The 20330-nt window shown below is 46.1% G+C and overlaps 3 protein-coding genes across 4 annotated transcripts in view; 1 reads left to right on the top strand and 2 right to left on the bottom strand.

Moving 5' to 3' along the window:
- drp2 (dystrophin related protein 2) overlaps positions 1-4888 on the top strand; it is a 50788-nt gene extending 45900 nt beyond the window's left edge. Inside the window, exons 21-23 of the mRNA XM_037461546.2 lie at positions 1422-1539; positions 1680-1766; positions 2054-4888. Coding sequence (XP_037317443.2) covers positions 1422-1539; positions 1680-1766; positions 2054-2073 — 225 coding nt within the window. The 3' untranslated portion in view covers positions 2074-4888. The remainder of the gene's footprint in view (positions 1-1421; positions 1540-1679; positions 1767-2053) is intronic.
- The window catches only part of taf7 (TAF7 RNA polymerase II, TATA box binding protein (TBP)-associated factor), a 175620-nt gene that overhangs the window by 154451 nt on the left and 839 nt on the right, over positions 1-20330 (bottom strand). Inside the window, exons 2-12 of one of the 2 annotated variants that reach the window (XM_037461545.2) lie at positions 20217-20290; positions 20049-20127; positions 19800-19933; positions 19448-19568; positions 19237-19295; positions 18683-18755; positions 17925-18038; positions 17246-17440; positions 15609-15721; positions 15010-15069; positions 14493-14600 (exon numbers count right to left, since the gene is read on the bottom strand). In XM_037461545.2, coding sequence (XP_037317442.2) covers positions 14556-14600; positions 15010-15069; positions 15609-15721; positions 17246-17440; positions 17925-18038; positions 18683-18755; positions 19237-19295; positions 19448-19568; positions 19800-19933; positions 20049-20127; positions 20217-20290 — 1067 coding nt within the window. In that variant the 3' untranslated portion in view covers positions 14493-14555. Of the gene's footprint in view, positions 1-14492; positions 14601-15009; positions 15070-15608; positions 15722-17245; positions 17441-17924; positions 18039-18682; positions 18756-19236; positions 19296-19447; positions 19569-19799; positions 19934-20048; positions 20128-20216; positions 20294-20330 lie in introns of both variants that reach the window. The other variant, XM_062560561.1, reaches the window with a different exon arrangement.
- Positions 5794-14486, bottom strand: LOC119210991 (aryl-hydrocarbon-interacting protein-like 1). The gene is made up of 7 exons (XM_037461542.2): positions 12728-14486; positions 11666-11845; positions 11124-11312; positions 10638-10814; positions 9423-9564; positions 7153-7751; positions 5794-6592 (listed from the first exon to the last, which is right to left on the bottom strand). Exons 1-7 carry the CDS (start codon positions 12821-12823, stop codon positions 6407-6409), a joined length of 1569 nt encoding a protein of 522 aa, XP_037317439.2. The 5' UTR covers positions 12824-14486; the 3' UTR covers positions 5794-6406.

The following is a 20330-nucleotide window of genomic DNA, read 5'->3' as shown; positions in this document are numbered from 1 at the left end:
TGCTTTTAAAGTGGCAAACATCATGGTTATTTTTAGGTTTTATTCGAACTTCCCAGGAACCAATAGTGGGAGAAGTGGCAGCTTTATCTGAGCAGGTTAAAGCATCTGAGTGTTTTTCGCCCACAAACTGGATGCCTTCTCATCTTGCTCCTCCGTCTCTACAAAGCCATATTTAATAAGGCTGTAATCCAATCCTTATATATCAGTTTAAATGTAATTTATACAAAACTGCTGCAATGTCATGTCAATGATTTAAAGATTTTACTGCTTTAAAAACCTTGCCTTTATATATGATCTGCTATTTCCCTTCAATCCCGATCTCTGCTCAAGATCCTGTGGTATTGTTCTACTCTTGGTGACTAACTCAATATCCACCCGTAACTAAAGGTGACTGGGTGAACGCATGCATCATTAACATTATGTGCTCTGATAAGGCGCTCTGGTAATTTGCATCAGCTATTTGTAACTGAACTGAAGACACAGACTCAAGTTCAATGGTCCTGAACATTTGTATGCTTCACCGAATGTACATCCAGTACTTCATTAAATTCAGCGCAATGTATAAAAAGGGGAAATAAGAGACATGTGAAAAAAAGACAATGCTGCTCTGAAAATGTAAATTCTGAACTTTGACAGTATACAATTGCAATATATGAATACCATTGGGGAATACAGAAAGTGCAGTATAGAAAGAGAATAGGCCTAGAGACCTTCTGAGCGTAATATACAAGGGTTCAATGCAGTCCAAAGGAAAGGTGTGAGAGAGAGAAGCAAAGTCGGAGCTGACGCACACAACGAGAAAATGTAAATTGTTAGACACGGGAGTTCAGATGTAAATTGTGCCACTGAATAAAGAGTGAGCAAAGGGACTGACAACGGAGAAAGACACTTAAAAAAAAGAAAAGTGCAGGATGCTTCGCCTTCACATTAGGGACTTGGAAAGTAGAGGTGGGGGAGGATGTACAGTACATGGGCGCATTCCTGCTAAGAAGAATTCTCCCAGGACGATATCACGCTTTCATTTCCTCAACAAAAAAACCCCCAGTGAATCCTGCTTTTGTAGTCTGTGTTAGTTTATGTATGAATTCCTCTCCATCTCTGCAGACACCCCGATTTTACTGCAACTACTAAACCTCCTCACCTCTGAGTATTACAAAGATTTCTGTAATGCTGATTTGTGCAATGCAATTCCCTCTCTTCTTAAGTCTATGAAAGCACAAATCACAGTAACCTAGGCATTTTGTAGTAACACCTGTCGGGCATTTTTCATAATTCTGCTTTGGGATACCAGTGGAGATCCATGAACTATAAATTATATTCTACGTGAAAGCCGATTTGTCTTTGCAGCTTAGACCGTGATGGATATGAGCAAACGTTTGGCTTGAATGTTAATGAGCGTTTTCTAAAAAAAAAAAAAACAGCCCAAAGACGACTCGGAAGCCAACGGATCGGAGCCGTCAACCCTGTCTTCTCCCGTCTCTGGAGGCGGTCACCACGGGGAGGCGGCCAGCAGAGAGACCACCGACACCGAGGCAGCAGGTCAGAGACGTGCAGCCAAGGGCTAAACGTGGGCCCGGCACATGGAGTGTGAAGCCACGCGCCATCCCCTCCCATTCCCCCGCCTAATCACTCACAGAGGTGCAAACATCTGTGTGTGTGTGTGTGTGTTTGTGTGTCAGGAGATGATATGGAGCACGAACAAGATACGGTGCTGCAGCTCCAGGAAGTCATCGAGCAGCTGAGAAACGTCTTCCCTTCGGAACCAGGTGAGTTCTGCTAGCACCCAGACTCTTTAGACCCGCCGGAGGGATGGAGGGGAGAGGAAATGTGTACTGCTGTGGGTTAATGGGGATCGGGGGGGATGGGAGGAGTGGGATAAAGAGAGACCAACACAATTTGCTGGGCAGTCCGAAGCCTTCAGCTTGAACAAAGAAAGGGATTATCTTAATTACAGCCTCCTCCTCCAATAACATTGTTCATGCATCCCTAAAATTGTAAAAGCTATTATTTTCCCCCCCCTTTCTGTCTCTTCTTCTATTGTTCCCCATTTCAGGCACCACCTCACACATCTAACCCCCCGAGTGGGCCTGGAGTGGAAGCCTGAAAAGGAAGCCCGACGGCAGGGGGGAGGAGCGCCACGCGCCCCGGAGGTCAGGCCCTGGTGACCGCTGCAGCAGCTATGATGCCCTCCCCCCGAGCTAACCCTCTACTGGAATCTGTGCACTGGAAGCCCTTTTCACGCAAACTGTTAAAGCCTCGCGCCGACGTCCGTTCGGCCCGGGCCGCGCTTCGTCCCTTCACGCCGCGCTGAGGAGCCAAAGGAAACTAAAGTTAGCGGCAGGTCAGGGGAGAGACTGAAGCAAAGGGGGACCTCGCCCAGCCAAGACACTGTGTTCACCAGTACCTGTGTAGTTATTAGAAGGTGTGAAGCTTTATTTGTCCACAGCACAAATTGGACGTTCCTTAAGAAAAATAGAAGAAAAAAAAGAAAAAAAGGAATGGGGAGAATATCCCCTTGTTTTGTCAGAATGCCTCCTGTATTGTCAGCGTTCCTTTTCCCCCTTGAATGTGTTACCGCGGTTGTTCATTTTGAAGGGAGGTGGCACGTCAGAAGCTCGCTAAATTCACGGCTGCAATTTCACGTGGCTGCGGGGGGGGGGTGCATATTGTCGGGGAGTTGACGACACCCACAACAAGCTTATTTACTTTGTGAGAAAGACACGTCATCTGTTAGAAACATGATTTATTTAAGACAGCCAAAGTGCCCGCTAGCAAAGCGCCTGTGTACGCACAACACACTGTGTTCCTCCGATCCTCCCAGGCTGCTCGTCGCTCTCATTGCTCCCCTCGTCTGAGTGAGGCCCGCACACACACACACACACATGCGCCGTATGCTGCTACATTCACACTTGCTATCTTGCAATGCTCCCTTTTCCTCATTGGGCACGAACGATGCATTTCATCCTCTGTGGGATCCTCTCATGCGGTGTGCGGAGAAGGATGGGGAAGGTGCTGCGGGGCGATAGCCCTGCAATGCTCGCTTTCTCTCTGATTCCAGGCGCCACCACAACGAGGTCCTATGTAGACATCGTCCTTTTTACCCTCCCCTCCATTCAGATTTGAATAGAACACAAGCTGTTGATTTTACATGCCTCGTGTTCCCTTTGTAATGGATACTCAGTTGCTTTTTAGGGGTATGAAGAGACCGGTGGTGCCCTCATAGCATCGGGGTTGTTGGGTGCGATCTGTCCTTGACATAGCACAGTCATCGAATGCCTTAAAACCAAACTGAGTTCACATGAAACCAGAGTTTCTCTTTTTCACATTCCAGGATGGGAAATGGCATCAGGAGTTTGTGTTTGTGTGCCACTGGTAGTGAATGGGAACAGGAACAATGGAGAAATGTGGAGAGCAGAGCATCCATACATTGAAAAGATTTAAATAGGGCTTTTATGTGTGGACCGTGGGTGCTGGGGCTGCTCGGAGGAACTAAATATCTGACAGATGCGAAAAAAAGATGGACAATCCATCCATTGCTGGAGGGCCGGTGGGAGAGATCCACTTTGACAGCGAAATCTCCAGAAACCGGATGCCTGAAGCAAGCCGTGGCCGTGTTTGCATCCCAGCAGATTAGACCGCCTCATTCTCATGGAAAACGGAGACACTGGGAATTCATCTAAGCCCTTAAATGACCTCACTCGTGAGTTTAAAACCCATGTGCTGCATTAATTACAGGCGTGCCCTCCACTCACCCAGCGCTTATGGTTACCACAGCATCCTCTTCAGCACCTTCTGCCTGTTACTTTTGATACTGTTGCTAGGGAACTGTCCCCAAGGACGCGGTTCCACAGGTTTTTGAGTTGGAAAGGTGATGTTGCCGCTCATAATACAAATACTAATTGCCTTAGGGAAGCAGGAGAGACCTTCTTTACTTCCATCTCCCCTGAAGCCTGTTGCCATTCAGCTGCTGAAGATAGTCATTAGCATCAGTTCACATTGTTTTTTGGGGGCAATCTCTCAGAAGTCGGAACAAAGAGAGGCAATGTAGCTTGAGGGTGAAGAAGAAAAAAAAAAAGCTGTCACAAGAAATATTTATTCATAGACATTTATTTAATGGTATTCACACATCTCATCACAGATTGAAGCTCACTTTTATCTCCATCGAGGATGATGCAACAGTGAGAGCGTGTGAACAGAAGAAGCAGGAGATCTCCCCGTGGGGCCGCATGTTAACGCTGGGCCCTGTTTGTTTAGAGGCAATGCATGGATGAGGCAAAAGGTTGAGATAAAAAGCGAAAGGTTCATCCCCACATTCTCCCTCTGCCCACTTTATGACACTGGCGTCTTAAGGGCCCTTGACGGCCGCCCAGCCGCAGCTCCCTGCATCCCCCGGCGCCCGTCCGAGCAGACCTTCTGCTCCCTGTGGTGGGACTGGAGCCGTTTGATTGACGAAAAAAAACAAAAAAAAAACCTCCTCCCCGCGGAGGGAGCCGAGAGTCAACCCCGGAGGACCGCTGCTCCCCCCGCCTCCACTGCATCTCAGCTATCACGCATCTAAGCCTATGTGTCACCTCTCACACCTCGATGAATCATCTAACCTCAAACACGGTGTTGATAACACTAATACATGTACACACACACACACTCACACACACTTGGACATTACTGGTGTAGCTGAGTGCTGTTTTTGGTTGAAATCACCGTTAATATACCTCATTAATCATTGAGATGTTTCATGTTTTTTTTTCATGTGTCTTAATGTCCAGCGCTCAAACACTTCTTGCTGTCTTTTTCTCTGGAGTTTTTAATCTGTACAAAAAGTTTTCTGACGAAAGGCTTTTTACTGTAATAACAAGTGGGTTTCTGGCTGCTTTTTACTATTTGTGTACAGTAATAAAATCTTTGTATTTGACAAACTGATCGCCTGGCTGCGCTTTTTCAAGTACCTGCAGTTTTTCCCTTTGAGAACTGAACAATGAAACCCAACTCAGATGGGTTCCCCAACGCAACGTGTTTCTATTCCTTTCTCTCCTTGTGTTTATATTCGGGGTTTGAATGTGATCAATTTGTCCTGTTGTGACTTTATCCCTTTTCCGTGGTGCTGTCTGAGTTTCGGCGGCCATGCTGCTGTCAGTTTACGATCTACTCTCATCTGTTGTCTGTTGTCCTGCGCGAGACAATGCCAACCCATGGGTCTATTCTGAATGGGGCTCACCATCTCCTGCCTTATCACAGGTGTCTTTGTTCCCTTGGCTTGTGCTTGGGCCTGATTGGCATTTGACCTTCCTCCCGACCTTATCCTGCGCCGATTTCCTGCTCTCTACATTATCTTTGCCTGTAACCCGTGGTTGCGGGACGGCTATCTTTGTCTCCTGCTTGATTATCTGGTTCCCTCCCCGCCTCCCCCCTCCCCCCGCTCGTCCTCGTGAACCTCGACACCCTCTATATTTTCATTATCCAACCTCTCTGCTCTCGCTCTCCCACTCTCTGGCTCTTCATTACCGCGCTCTGCCCTCACATCTGGATCTTTCCCCGAGTCTGCGTCATCCTCCGCCTCGGCCTCAGCAGGGGCGGCTTTTTCTGAGCTTCCCTCATCTCCCATCGTACTGTTTTCTGCTTTTTTATCTAATTTGTTTTTTTCTTCGGTGGCTTTCTGTGAACGTTTCACTGGTTTCTTCTTCCTGGCCGCGCTCTTCGACTCGCTCCCACCAGGCCCCCACTTCTCCAGGGTTGCGTCCCGGTAGGTCTTGTTCTGGCCGACTTGCATGACGCGAACCCTCTCGCCGAGCTTTTTCAGCTCCTGGCTCACAAAGGGTTTGAACGTCGGGTCCAATTTCTCCACCGTTTCAAAGTCCCTCCGGGCTTCGTCCTTGTGGCACAAAGCGGCATGTGCCTTTGCACGCTGATACACGGCCTTGAAGTTACCTACGGGGAGGAAACAGTGTGGTCTCATAAAGGGCTGAAATATTTAGGGCCTTGTGAGGAGAAGTAAACTACGGGATGACAAAAGGCAAACTGGCCCTGAACAGCAGCGGCGAGGCAGGAGGCAGAGAAAGCAGAAGGCGAAAGTTGGAGAAAAGTAAATGGAGGGAAACAGCAAAGCATGAGAACGACCATTTCACATCAGCCTCAACCATAAATAATTCAGTCACGCCAGAAACAAAGCAAACCACGAATTCATTTTTGACTGCGATGTCCGTGAGTGGGTGCAATGGGGAATGAAAGAGAGACTCAACAATGTGGTTGCAAATGTTTGGTTTTGTGTTGTTTTTTTTGTTGTTGTTGTTTTCCCTCCCTGGTAAACAGAGAGATCAAGGATTGTTGCTGTGGGGACGGGCCCCTCGTACTGGAAACACACGGTGACATGTCTTTTAAACTAAAAATAACGGAAAAACAAACAACGGTGTCATGTACCTATTTCTTTATGAAACCACCTCCTCCTCGCATTACCTTTATGTTTCTTCAGCAGCTCGCTGTTGAGCTCCACCACTCGCCGGTACTCCTTGAGCTCCAGCAAACACTGGCTGAGGTTGAGCGTCAGCGGGAGACACACCTTCTCCAGCGAGTCCCAGTCCTCGCCCCGTCGATCCACCTGGTGAGCACAAATGACCAGCACGAGGTGGGTGGGGGGGGGGGGGCGGCAGTGATGGCGGAGAAGGAAGGGGAAATGTGGGTTGGAACGAGGATGAAAAGCGCGCGAGTGAAGGTGAATGCGCGCTATCGGGGAGGAGGGCAGGGACGACGCGGTGTAGAGGATTGTAAGGAAAGGACAAATGAAGATGGGGGCGGGAGCTCGTTGTTTGTGAAAGGCGTGGGGGGGCGGGGGAGAAGCAGTCACAGAGAGAAATCTTTGTGCTGTTATGTTTAAGACACTTTTTTCCTCGCTAGCTTCAATGCCACAGCTGTTTTTTTTTGTTAAAAAGCAGAAAAGAACCAATTCCAGATGATTGTTCTTTACAAGTCACAATCCTTTTGTGAGTCTACTTTTTGGCACAGTCGATCCTTTCATCAAGCCGAACGGAGCGAACTGTGAATATGATCAGAGACATTCCTCCTAACCTGGATGTCCATCCAAAAGCTAAACACTCCATAAAACACAACATTATCATTTGTGCGTTTGCACAACTTCACAGTGCACGCAGCCGCACTCACCATATTCCGAAGGACGTCCACGTAGTCTATGGCCTCCTTGAACTTTGCAGAAGCCTCCTCGAATTGATTTTCTTTAATGAGGAAGTTTCCTTCTTTCTGCAGAAACATGACAAGTCGTAACATCTGCTGCCAGTCCTTCCCCTCTGTTTCAGTGGCAGCTTTTGGCTTCATCACAGAAGAGCTTTCTTCCTCTTCGTTATTTCTTCCTTCAGTTGGTGTAACTTTATTTCCCCCGGGGTCTTCTTCATGGGCTTCGGCAAAGAGAATGGCTGGAGATTCGGCTTTACCTTTTTCTTCCCCCGCTCCATCTTCACTCTCTGCTGTCAAACTTTCATTTTCTCCCTCGTCTTCTCCTTCTCCTTCTTCCTCCTCGTCGTCTTCACGTTGGTTCTCCTTCTTCTCCAACATGTTCCAGTATTTCTCCTTCTCCTCCCAGTACTTCTCCTTCATGGTCTCCGACAGGGCTCTCAGCTCTCGATGGATGAGGGAGGCCAGCGTGACGTCCAGGTTGGCCACCATGTGGAAGTCCCTCCGAGCTTCCTTTTCGTTCCACACGGCAGCGTGGGCCTTGGCTCTCTTGTAGTAGCCCTTCACGCAGTCTTAGAAAAACAACAACAGAAACAACTGTAGACAGGTAAAACATGTTTTTTTTTACGTCCTAACCTTGAGATATTAAATAATAAACCTGCTGAAACTCAGGGGCCAATTTGTCTACATGAAGGACAGTGTGGAGGTTTTTACTGTCGCTGTGTATATATATATATATATATATATAAGTGTCGTCCTGGTCTTTTAAAAAAAAGAAAAAAAACCAAGTGGCTGCTCATTCCAACACATTTTTCTGTTTGAGCAGAATCGGCTCACGTGCTCCGGTCAGATATCCACCGAGGCCTCAATTTCTCTCCTGCTCTTCACTTCCCTTCCCTGTTCGCTAAATCTTCCTTCAGCCAACATTCAAACCGATTTCTTTGTTGCCTTCGGCAGAAGCTGAATCACCATGGGGCACTTTTCTATAGATCAGCTGGGCTGAAGGGGTGAAACGGCAGCGGTAGACTGTCTGTCTGAGTTTAACTGAAACAAACCTCATGGGTTGGATGACAGGAGGAAACCACCACACTGGCACGTGAAGCCATAACAGGATAGTAAAAGGAAAACTTTAAGGCGCTGATAAGAGAGACAAGGCGATGAAGGAAAAGGTGGCGTGATGCTTGAGATGGATCCCAGCTCAATGAAGAACACCCGTTCACCCTTAAATTAGTTTACACTCTTCCTCCTGCCACACGGGGCTTAAGCACAAACATCATAGCGTCACACACACACACACAAATTCAAACCTAATACCGGGAATCCCGGGCCGAGGGACGAAGAGTGAAATAAAGGCTGCCTCGCTGGGTGAAGGGCATCACTCATACGGCTTTGAAGTGGAGACCATGGCAGCTTGTGGGCTCCTCAAGCATTCTGTGAGTAACCATGGGTATGACGGTACAATGCCTCAGGGCTGCTCCTGGAGCCCTTTGTAATGTCAGCCTTAGCCCCCCTGCACACGCTCAATGAAAAAACGCCGCTGCAGCCCCTGAAATAAAGGACCTTAACCCTCTCGGCTTTTTTTTAAAGAAATGATTGTTCAAGTCTCTTTGTTCATATCAAAGGGTCTGCAAGTATGTGTAAGCCCTCCTTCCCCTCATTAGTGAGCAGCTTTTTTCACGTACATGCGTACAAAGAATGCTTTGACATTTTGGGAAACGCTTTTATTAGCTTTTTATAACTCTCCTGCCTGTCAATCCAATGTGAAGGTTGACCCAGGTGAGGGTTGGTTTAGCTTAGCATGAGGACTTGCTGGCTTTGCTTTGTCTAAAGGTCAAAATAAATCATTTAAATATAATTATATATATATTATATAATATAATTAACATGTTATATATGTTTGTTTCACTACAAACACTGAAAAGTATTGCTTTTTTCCCTGTGATTCCATTGGTCACGCTGAAATGAGATACACTAAGCTAAACTGGAGGCATATTGGTAGAACTCTACAGGTATTTACACTTCATAATAAAATCAACTAGAGGGCACAACTAGCCTGGCTGTGTGCACCTTAAAAGCTCACTATTCACACATTATCCGTTATTCATTTAATAAGTTATGGGTTGGACAAAGCCAGTCAACTCTCCTCAGAAATGGTAACGAAGAAAAGTTTCAAAATGACAGTGAATTAGTTATTAGAATAAATGACAACAATTAAATCTGTCACATCCCAACCAGGCTTTTACCTTTGTGTTTCTCCAGCAGTTCGGTGGTGTGATCTATTACTTCATAATACTCCTGCAGCTCCAACATACACTGGCAGAAGTTCAACTCCAGGGGGATGATCATTCGACCCAAATTAATGTAGTCTATATCCCCCGGCATCTCCTACACAGAGGGAGGAACTTAATCAATTGGATTTGTTGGCATTTTCTACACATATATTTAAGTTTATCTATTTTAGTTTGGTAGGTTTTAACACTCAAACACAACGTGTCTTTGGGACAATGAAGGAGGAGAAAGGCAAATCTAGTAGTGTGGCACATTTCAAGCACAAGGCCATTCCAAGTGCTTCAAGTAAAACCATTAAAACCATCAAAACGAAAAAGGCAAAAGAAAATTACTTCTTGAAAATAATTACGTGCAGAATGAAAGTCGCAGTGCTGAAATAAACGGTAAAAAGCGGCCTCTTCATCCTTGAATCTGTTCGAATGAAAGGCAGCAGCGATCTTCCTTCTTAATTTGAAGCCGCTGAGAGTCTCAGCAGACCTGCAGCTTTTTGGGGAGTTTGTTCTGGATATTTTGAGCGGAAACACTGACCGCCGCTTGACCCTGAACCGTGTTTGGTTCTGACTGAAAGCGGACCCGTCCCAGGCGACCTGAGGGGTCGGCGTGGTTCGTGGGGTGGCGACAGGTCAGTGATGTGTTTTGGCTCTGAACCATTCAGTGTGCAAATAAAAACCAACAGCAGAATTTGAAAGTCAATTCTGCGTGGGACAGGAAGCCGGTGTGAACACCTCGGAACCGGAGCCATGTGGTCCACTCTCTTGGTCTCTTTTTGCAGACCTGTGGACCAACCGTTACAGTCCAGTCTCCTGAAGATGGACGCATGGGAAGGTTTTTTTTTTCCCAAATCCTGTTGGGACTTAAGTCCTCGAATCCTTGATAACAGGCTGACACTCAACATTTCTCATGCATAAATTCCCCCCCATTACTCCTCCACCCTTACGCGCTCCTCTCATTGTTAGACAGTGCTTCGCTGCTCCTCTTCCCCTCTGCCTGTAATCAGGGACACAGTGAAGCACAGTGAAGCACAGTGAAGCAGAGCGAAGCAGGAAAACAGGAATCTCCCGCTGGAGAAGAGCGTGAGCTGCATGTCCCGAAAAACCTGGAGTCCTCTCAACAAGATCCCTCACGCCGCTCCCACCACCACGCCTTTCCTCCTCGAAGCCTCCACTCACTCTGGACTGGACGGTTTTTAGCAGCAGGACGGCCTCCTTGTACTTGCTGGCGGCCTCTCTGTACTTCCTCTGCTTGACCAACAAATTGCCCTGCATGTGGAGGATGGGCACCGTCTGCAGCTTCTCGTCCTTTTCCATCATCCACGACTCCCTTTGGTAGGACATCGGGTCTCCCACCTGGGAGACGCAAAGGCGGAAGGAGAGTCAAAGAACAGACACAGGTGAATGCACGGGTGGGGAGAATAGCTGTCCGTAGTGGGCAGTTGTATAAGGTGGGGAAAAAAAATGCTTGGTGGCGCTTAGAAAATATGTCAAGAAGGCAGAGTGCGCGTAATTAGGAGAGAATGCGATTACTTTTCAGAATAAAACATTTTTTCAGAAATAAAAGGTATTCATTCTGTTTGGAATGTCAATTCCAGAAATATAGTAATATAAAGGTATTTTTCTTCAACAGACGACGCTGTCATGTCATGCAGTGAGACTTACCTGCAGCAGCTCCATGATGAATATAAGTGACTGTGGCGTTCTCATTAGCTCATCCAGCTCTGGGAAACCAGTGGAGTGATAGTTGAACATGTTTCCCATGCCGCACATGTGTCTCTGGTTCTCCAGTGGGTCCTTCCCTTGAGCGATTAGCCTCATTCCCTTGGACACGATGGGGTACAAGCCCGTGTGCTGCAAAATGAACCCATCAACAAAAACATAAACAGGTCTGCAGCAACACATGGAATCACTTAATCATGCTAACGCTGCCAGTGCTGCCAGCAAGTACCAATCAGTCTCAGGAGGAAAACGCAAGAAATGGCGACAATTTAACTTGCAAATAACCATTTTTCTCTCCGGAAGGAAAGAAAAACAGCAGACGTAGCGCAGATTGCTCGGTTGTGTAGGAGGCTTCAGCCTCAGTGTGAATCAACATGAAGAGTAGAAGCTCGTCTTCCTCGCTCGTGAACACTCATTATGACCTCTTGTAGGAGGCCAAACATCTGTGTGTGTGTGTGTGTGTGTAATTCTGTAATTCAACTCACGATGGCATCGCACCAGAACTCCGCCACCTCCCCGATCCTCATGGACGCCAGCAGGGTCTCCCAGACTTCCATCTTAAACATCTTCCCAAAAAAGATCTCAGCCGGCCTGCCGGCCAGTCGACTGTCGTCGATGACGGTTCGCTCAAAGTCGTCCAGCAGCGTCTGGAAATGGAAAACCAGCTTGGATGGAAAGAGGCAACGGGGTGTTAGTGGAAATGAATTAAATGGGACAGTTGTCAACAATACATGGATTCTAAATGTAACCGTTTCTCCTTATATGCACATACAAGTTACTTTGTCCATTATAACTAATCAAGTTGAACTGTTCACGTATGAATTTCTGTGTGCATATATTCAAAGAAAAACTTGACGATGTGCCATTGTTGTCCATTTATTGATCCGCCTAAAAGCTTGATTATTTTCAGTATTAGTCAGGAAACTGGAATTGACTGAAAGCCGTCACAAATGTCAGTCACTTGCTGTGTAAAACATACATGCTGGTTCTCGTTACGCGTCCCATCAGTTTTTGGTGCGCATGTGACAGACTTGCAAAGCCGCCCGCAGCCGTCTGCACAATGAGGTTGGCTTCATGCACCCTTCTATTTATAGCCTGACAGATTGTGTATAATAATGGCATGATAACTGTAATCTGTAATCACCTCTCACACACACACACAGGTAAATTTATGCTAGCATCATCATGGAAAATGTTTGTCATTGAGTGGTGGCTTGGTGCCATATGGCCGGACCTGACATGGAAAGGGGATGAAAAGTCGGAGACCAGCGGATCAGAGGATGAACTGAAACTCCGGACACGGTGCCAAAAACAATTTGGTTGACCAAATGTTTGCTCTGTGTGTGAGAGCCAGATACAGAATAAATTCTCTCACGTCATGAATAATTCAACAGAATATAATTGAAGTGGGCAATACAACAAATACTGGCTACAAGTAGACCAGGAACATTAATACGTCACAATGGCACCAGTGCACAGGGACTAACTGTCCATCACGCTGAATTGAATCTGTAATTTAGGTAATCAGATGAACTGTGACTCGCTACCTTTGTCCCAGGTGCAAAGTGTGGCAGAGGCCCCGTGCCTCCCGCCAGAATCTTCTTCTTGACTCCCGGGTGCTTCAGAAGGTACGTCTCCTCCATCGTCTCTCTCTCTGCCAGAAGAGCGCGTCTGTTGGAGGTCTGTTTTCGTCCTGTCGCCGTTGTCCTCCTGGCTCTCTGATTAGCTTTCGGTGGAGTCTTAGCGGGTTAGCTGCTCTCTGACAGATGGTGGGATTAGGCAGGGTTTGGAGGTGCCCACTTTAATCTGAGGAGCTAATCTCTTGCCCGCCCTTGTGATTGGTGGGCAACCCCAGCAGGAAGGGGGAGGAGAGGCCGGGATGACCACCGGCCCACCAAGAAAGGCCCAGGTCACTTTCAAACAAGTTAAGATCATTCTGGAAACTAAGCTGATGGTTTAGTGATCAGCTGTGCGGTCACAGTGGGAGATTTGTCGCCTACTTTCCAGATTCTTCCATAAAACGTCGGACATCACGCGTTTCAATTTCTGGTCACTAAACAAGAAAAAGGTCTTCACATTTCAGACTCTGGAAGGTGCATTTTTGGCATTTCTGCTTAAAAAGCCATTAATAGGTTAACAAAATAGTTGTCGATAAGTGTAAACTAATCAAATAGACTTATCTCAGCTTTATATTGAACAGGCAGCACTTTATGCAATAACCTCATGCTAGACCTATCTACAAAAAAGTGATTTTCAAAAGAATAATTGCTGTAAGACATTTGACTTGTCAAACTTAAGCAGGTCCATTGTTCCATTTCTTTTTGCTTATTTGGGCCAATTATTACTGGTCACGTCTTCCGATTGGTTAAGAGGTAAAACACGGCACGCGTTTAGTTCAAGCAGGGAAGGAAGGAAATATGTAACTGTACAGAAGTGATGCAAGTACCTTTTTCTAGTAAAAGCACACATAGCACCGTCGGTAAAGATTTGGCACGTTGCATTTTATTTATGTAGATTTTTTAGATTAATTTGGTTGTTTATACTGTTGGGGATTTTAATTTAGAGCGATGCATCATATTCTACACGAGCATCGCGTGCTTGGAATGTGCCGTCCTTTGACTGCCACGTATCTCTAAAAGCTCGACTTACATGAGCTCAGAAAAACAGTCGTGTTCAGTCTCATTCCTCTGTGGAGTCCAAAGGTCCTCAGCAGCTCCAAATAAAAGCAACCAATCACATTCCATCACTATCCCCAAAGCAACTTAAACAGCGTATGTATTTCACTTCATGTGGAAATACTTAAATTAATGTTAACGTTTCTTTGACTTCTCTCATTGTCTATCGCTTTAGGAAGTTTCATCCACTTACAGAAAAAGCCCAAAACGTAAATCTTTGCAAAAAACTTTACTGTAGTTTCTCTCATACAGGTCGCGAAAAAACTAAAAATGAGTTGACCAACACTATATTAATAGATGAAAGCTAACATATTGACAACTGAATCCAATCAAATAATGCAATCATAGAGCAATAAACATCAAATTTTGTCAACTTAATGAAAAACATTGAGTTTAATACACGAATCAGAATGCTGCATGCGTACTTTATGCAGATGACAAAATCAAACGAATGACACAGCAAGTCCGACCAAGGCTCTCCTCCTCTTCGTGTGTGTGTGTGTGTGTGTGTGTGTGTGTGTGTGTGTGTGTGTGTGTGTGTGTGTGTGTGTGTGTGTGTGTGTGTGTGTGTGTGTGTGTGTGTGTGTGTGTGTGTGTGTGTGTGTGTGTGTGTGTGTGTGTGTGTGTGTGTGTGTGTGTGTGTGTGTGTGTGTGTGTGCACTCGTGAGCCAGAAGACGGCACGAGGCTGCCCCCTGGTGGTCACTTCTCTATCAGCGAGTCCAGCTGCTCCTGCAGGGAGGCCAGCTGTTGGAGCAGGAAATAGAAGCGGTGATTGATGCCCGACAGCCCCGGGTGTAATCGCAGGGTAAGTGGATGATGATTAACATGTCTTTTCACATTAATCTGCTGCCTTCATTTGTCAATACAAACAACGGCGCGAGACACTGTGCGGCCACCATGGCGTAGCTGGTATTAAGGACTCAGCCGGTTGCTGCTGACAAATTCAATTTTGCGCGATTGAATTTGCTATCAGGCATGAAATTTGCTGGCTCTTAAAAAGGACAGCGAGCACAATGCCATCTGCTCACATGGTATTTGACATTCATACAAGACAAATTCATGTCAAGTGCCGAACGCCGCGGAGAGCCGACAGCGAGCCCGCTGGTCCTCGGCTTGTAGGGTAAAAAAATAAATAATAATAAAAAGATCTCACCTGCTCCATCTCGCGCTCCTCCTGCTGAATAATCTCGTCCAACAAAGCTTGGAAGCGGTTCTGTGAGAGGAGAGAGAGGGTTTTGCTTTGAGGTGATTTGTTTTGAGCCTCATTAAACCGCGATGGCTTTAAATGTGTCTGCCCGGGCCGCTCGGGTCACCATCTCCTCTGTGACAGAAAGGCCACTTGGAATGCCAGTCAGAGACAGTTGACCTTTTCCCTGCAACTGTGATAATAACGACTGGAGATCGGGGCGTCGACACCGGGCAGTAAGACCTCCAAATGGTGAGGTGAAAACTTGCAACGGCTCCACCGAAACGCCCGCCGGGCGGAAACGATCCGTTTACACGGCACATTGAAAAGCTCGTATGGCAAAAGGCCGACAGGAGACGCGTATTACTCAAGACTTTAAAAATACAAAACTAACTCAATAAACAGCCTGCTGTTTTAAATGTTTCCACATCACTGTTAGGAGAACTTATGCTGCATGAAGACTTCTGCCCCCGAGCTCATCTGCATGTTCTCGTCTATGTACATGCAGACCTAGTTTCTCAATAAGGGAGGAAAAGAAACAATGTTGGAGTGTGCTCTGTGCTTACTTTGAGCGCCTGGTTTTCCACTTTCATGATGAGCTCCTCCTGCTGTTTCTTTCGGGCGCGGGTGTCCTGAAGCTTGGCTTTGACGCTGTTCATCTGCAACTGGTACTCCATAACTGCGGGGAAACAGCAGGGGGGTTCACACGTATTTTTTAACCGTCACTCAGACAACGTGTAGCTCGGGCTTTCATGTGCAGAGAATTGTGCACAGGAAAAAAAGCCGCCGAGAGGCGATGGGACATACTTTGAGAGCAACACCACACTGACAAAACAGTGAAGATAAGATTATACACCGTAGCTCGTTGAACTACAAGGATGCCTCCAATTCAGTTGACGAATTGCGGTTAATGGGGAACAACAAATCCATTGAAAAAGATGTGAGCCAGCGGGCCAAAGCACTAAAAGACACAACTAAATCAGCCTGCTCTGGGCTGCACAGAGGGTTCTCATTAAATGCAGCCAAAGTGATAGCGCCTCACAAAGACAACCTGTGGCTCCACATACCATCAACTATCTTCCAAGCTAATTGGATCTATCCTGTGCGCCCTGCAACAGACTCTCAATCCTCTGATTAAAGCCATCTAATATGTAAAATCCATCAGGGCGGGAGTCCCCGCGGACCCATTTATCACAGCTTTGCCCGGATGCCTGAAACGTAAGCAGCCAGACTCGCATTCAGAAAGCTTCCATAGGAGCCGACCGGAAGGCGTTGCTGACTGACAGCTCTGTGTGTGTGTGTGTGTGTGTGTGGATGGATGGGGAAGCTTGGAGCCGTCAGCCTGGACAGCTGTCCGAGCTGCACACAGAGCCACAGCACCTGTCAGACTGTTTCGTTGGGGGGGGGTTCGGCGTTTGCATCTCGGTGAGCGAGCGAGCACCACGTGCACTGAAGTGAAAGCACGGCTGCTGAGGCGCGTGGGCGTGTCGTCTGACCTAGAACACTCGGCTGTGATCAGGTCCAAAACACCTGGCTGAGGCTATTTTTAATCTCTGCTTTGACAAGTATCTGAGGCGGTTTAATTTGCTTTCATGTCGCACTATTACCTCGCAAACAAATCTGATCAGCAGGGAAATTCTCAGACATGAATGAAGAAAATGAAAGCTAGCAAGTTGGCAAAACAAATGAGTTTCCACTGAGATGCAAGCTGCAAGCATTAAAGATTGAGTCATTCTAAGGCTGCACTTACTTCCTCCACCTAGTTACACACACACACATACACTTTCCAGAATAGCATCTGCACAATAACAGATGTAGATAGATGGATGCACTTCCTGCAATGTGGTAAAACCTCCAAAGGTCATTCGGTTTCACCCAGTGCTCGATTTACAATATTTACTTTCATTTTTTAAGAACTGGAACCCATTTGATAGTTGATGCATTTTTTTACACCAAAAAAGGTATTGTGTCAGCTCAACTGTACAATTACTTTTTGTAACTACTATTTTTTCAATTGATTAATTTACTCCAAGAAATACATAAATATCCTATGTTCCATCAAAAGATTCCATTTCAAATGGTCTTTCTAAATGTTTGAGAATATTGAACTTTTTTTTTTTTAGACAATCACCGTTATCAGTCACTTTTCAAATACATTTGAAATAATATTGCTGATGTGTGTGACACCATTTCACCCTCTCACCTATCTGGTTGTTTCTATCGCTTTCATGCTGTGCAGAATCGGACTCGTTGAGTTTCTCTTGGAGCTGTCGGACCAGATCATCCTCGGTGTCCATGATATTCAGGTCCTCGTCCTCGTGCCGGTCCCCTTCGTCCTCCTCATCCTCACTGGAGCTGCTGATGTCGTTGAAGATCTCCCTCAGTTCGTCACGCTGGGCTGCCCATGCGGAATGCACATTAGCGTTTATTAACTCGGACACAAGGATGGAAACAGCTGGAACCCTCGCTGGGATTCCATCTAGGTCACAGAGACTACAGCCTTGTGGAAAAATAGCAGTGAGGGATATTTTCTCATCCGGTATTAACCAGGTAACATTAATGTGAACAGAATCCTTTCCATAGCAATTAACCACCGCGCCTCTTGGTGCCCGGTAGAAGTCCCCACAGAAAGAATCAAGGAGAAGGTTGGTAGAATATCATGCAACTTATGGGATTTGTTACATGCTGCTGCTATAATGTTCTTCTCCCATAAATGATGGGAAATAGACAAAAGTCAATAGACAATAGTTGGTTTCACATAGCAAGACGTTCATCAGTGGTTTTAGCATTATGTTCTTGGGGTGTGTGCATTTCCTTTGGCCTTTGTGGTATTGGTAGAAATATGAGTGGAGAAACCAGCTCACTCCCAATGACTCACTTACCCAAAGAGCCATGACCCATCTTGTGTCCCGAGGTGCCAGGCGAGGAGTCCAGGTTGGCCAGAGAGCCGTGCTGATCGGCTTCCTTGGACTCATCTTCTGCTATGATTTCCCACCCTGATCGTCATGTGTTAAGGGCAACATCCACTCCACTTTCACGAGGTCTACATTAAAAGGGACTCATTGTCTTTCAAAAGTCCTCTTTGAAGTAGACTTTACGGGTGAAAACCAAACGATGATCCACGGGAGCTTCCTCCTCGACTTTAACGTGAATTAGTGTCGTGTGTAGGACTGGTGCTGCTGCTGCTGCATGCAAATGCTACAGTGAGCAACTAACCAATGATAATGCACCGTCCATCTCAATTAACGCACGGCAAGCAGGCACTCAAAGCGGCCATGCTGTGAGCTTATTCTGTCAGGCAAGTTTAGAGCTTCATTAGAGTGCTAATAGCCCCCTTCCAAGGAGCAGCTCTCACAAAGTCATCCGACCGAGTCGAAGTCAGGCCTTGGATCCATCTCTTTTGGATGTTGAATTTGAGCAAGGTTATGTTTGTCCTAAAAATCACAAACTAAAGCACTGGCTAGGGTTAAATTTCCCATTCACACAAATCACAATCTGATTTTACATTACTGTCTCTTGCCGTTACATGAGAAAAAGAACAAGTGCTGTTGTGCTCAACCACACTAGTTTGGTTATCCTTTTTAGGGCTTTGCTAAATGGATGTGCAGAATGTGTGTAGGTGTCAAGAAAAAAAAGATACGCACACTGACAGCGTCAGCGTCTGTGCTCAGCAATCTCTTCACCTCCTTTTCCACATCAGGGGATTCAATGTACTGCGAGGGAGAAAGAGATTGGGTTGCAAACAATGTTAGCGGAGTCTCGCTCGCTCTCTTCCTTTGTCTCTCTCCAACACACACACACACACACACATGCACGCCGCACAGCAGCGGGCAGCATGCCATGAAGCACATTAGCGATTAAAAACAGAAGGGGCCAAATCAATATGGCTCTGCTGTGCACCTTCAGGAAGATTTATTCTGAAGACAAAGTAGACGTGTAGTTCTCAACCAGTCGCTTTCACTTTGATCAAAGCAGTAGCGAAATTGCTTTTTCAGAAGCCTTTGGGCCAAACTAAGATGGAAAGGTTTTATTTATATGTAAATCTTAGTTTTCACTTTCACCACAGTCTGTGTTTTATGAAACGTAAATGTCTTGTTGGAAGAGAGCCTACGAAAGAGATGGCTCATCAGACGTGACGCTAATGAGATGGAAAAAGGGAGGGGAGTGCCGACGGCAAAATGAAAATGAATAAACCTTCTTTTTTGCAGTTTTCCGAAATCTCCGCTTGCGTGTATTCTTCAGAGGGCAGGTGACTGGGGAACAAAACAACACAAATAGTTAAGTCGTTATAAGTGAAAGAGCTTAATCGGCAGCCCAGAACTATGGCTCAAGCATTGCTGACGTGCACAGTTTTTCTGCAATGAGCTTTTAGAAAAGCATTCTGTGTAGATGTGTTTCAACTTACTTCCGTGGTTCCAAACAAATTTCTTGTCTTTGTCTTTGTCCTTCTTCTTGCTCTTGGGGTCGGTTCCTGTTGGCTCCTCCAAAGGAGGGTAAAGGTCTCCATCTAGTGTACACACCAGCATCTGACCCATGGATAGAGAAATCAATGATTAACTACTTTGAATTCTGCTAATTAAGGTTGTTGTATTACAGCTTTTAATCTTAATCTAAATGTTAAAAAAAAAAAAAAAAATACTTTTCAGTTACAACTGGAGCCTCGTTTTCTTATGCTCACACATGTCACCTTATAGTTGAACAGGGGATCTATCCCATTGGGCCTATGTGCTACATGTTATGTCCCTGTAGTGTTTTACCTGGCAAACGTCAGCAGTCTTGTAAAATGTCTTCTTGTCCACTGTTTTCAGAGACTCAATCATACAGGGCAGATCCACCAGCTTGCAGGCCAAAGGGACGCGGTCTACTCTTACAATGCCGTGACGGCCATCGGCTACAAATAAGAGGGATAGCGCAATCGGTTACAATGACACGTTGGTGCCATTGGTGTTTTGACAATCCGATTTCAGACATAAAACCAATATTGAGACTACTAATGAAAGGCTTACGGTGCAACTCAATGGTGAGCCGGTCTTTAATGTTCATACTGCTTGACTGGGCAATCCTTCTCACCGTTGAGGCGTACTCCTGTATGAGAAAACAGATAAATCCGCATCCATTTTAGCAATTGGTTGCATTTGAATCAATTAGGAATAAAAAGTGTCGGCGTGTCTCACCAAAGGAAGCCTCAGGACAAACTGGCTCTCCAACTCATAAGGAGCATCCTCCTTATTCTTGGAGCCGACCTTCCCTGCTACAATGAAGACGAACCAAGTGGTTAGGTGGCTTCC

The sequence above is a fragment of the Pungitius pungitius genome, chromosome 2 (genome assembly GCF_949316345.1).
Source record: "Pungitius pungitius chromosome 2, fPunPun2.1, whole genome shotgun sequence".
In the NCBI taxonomy this organism is placed as follows: domain Eukaryota; kingdom Metazoa; phylum Chordata; class Actinopteri; order Perciformes; family Gasterosteidae; genus Pungitius; species Pungitius pungitius.
This window is presented reverse-complemented; position numbering and strand designations above follow the sequence as displayed.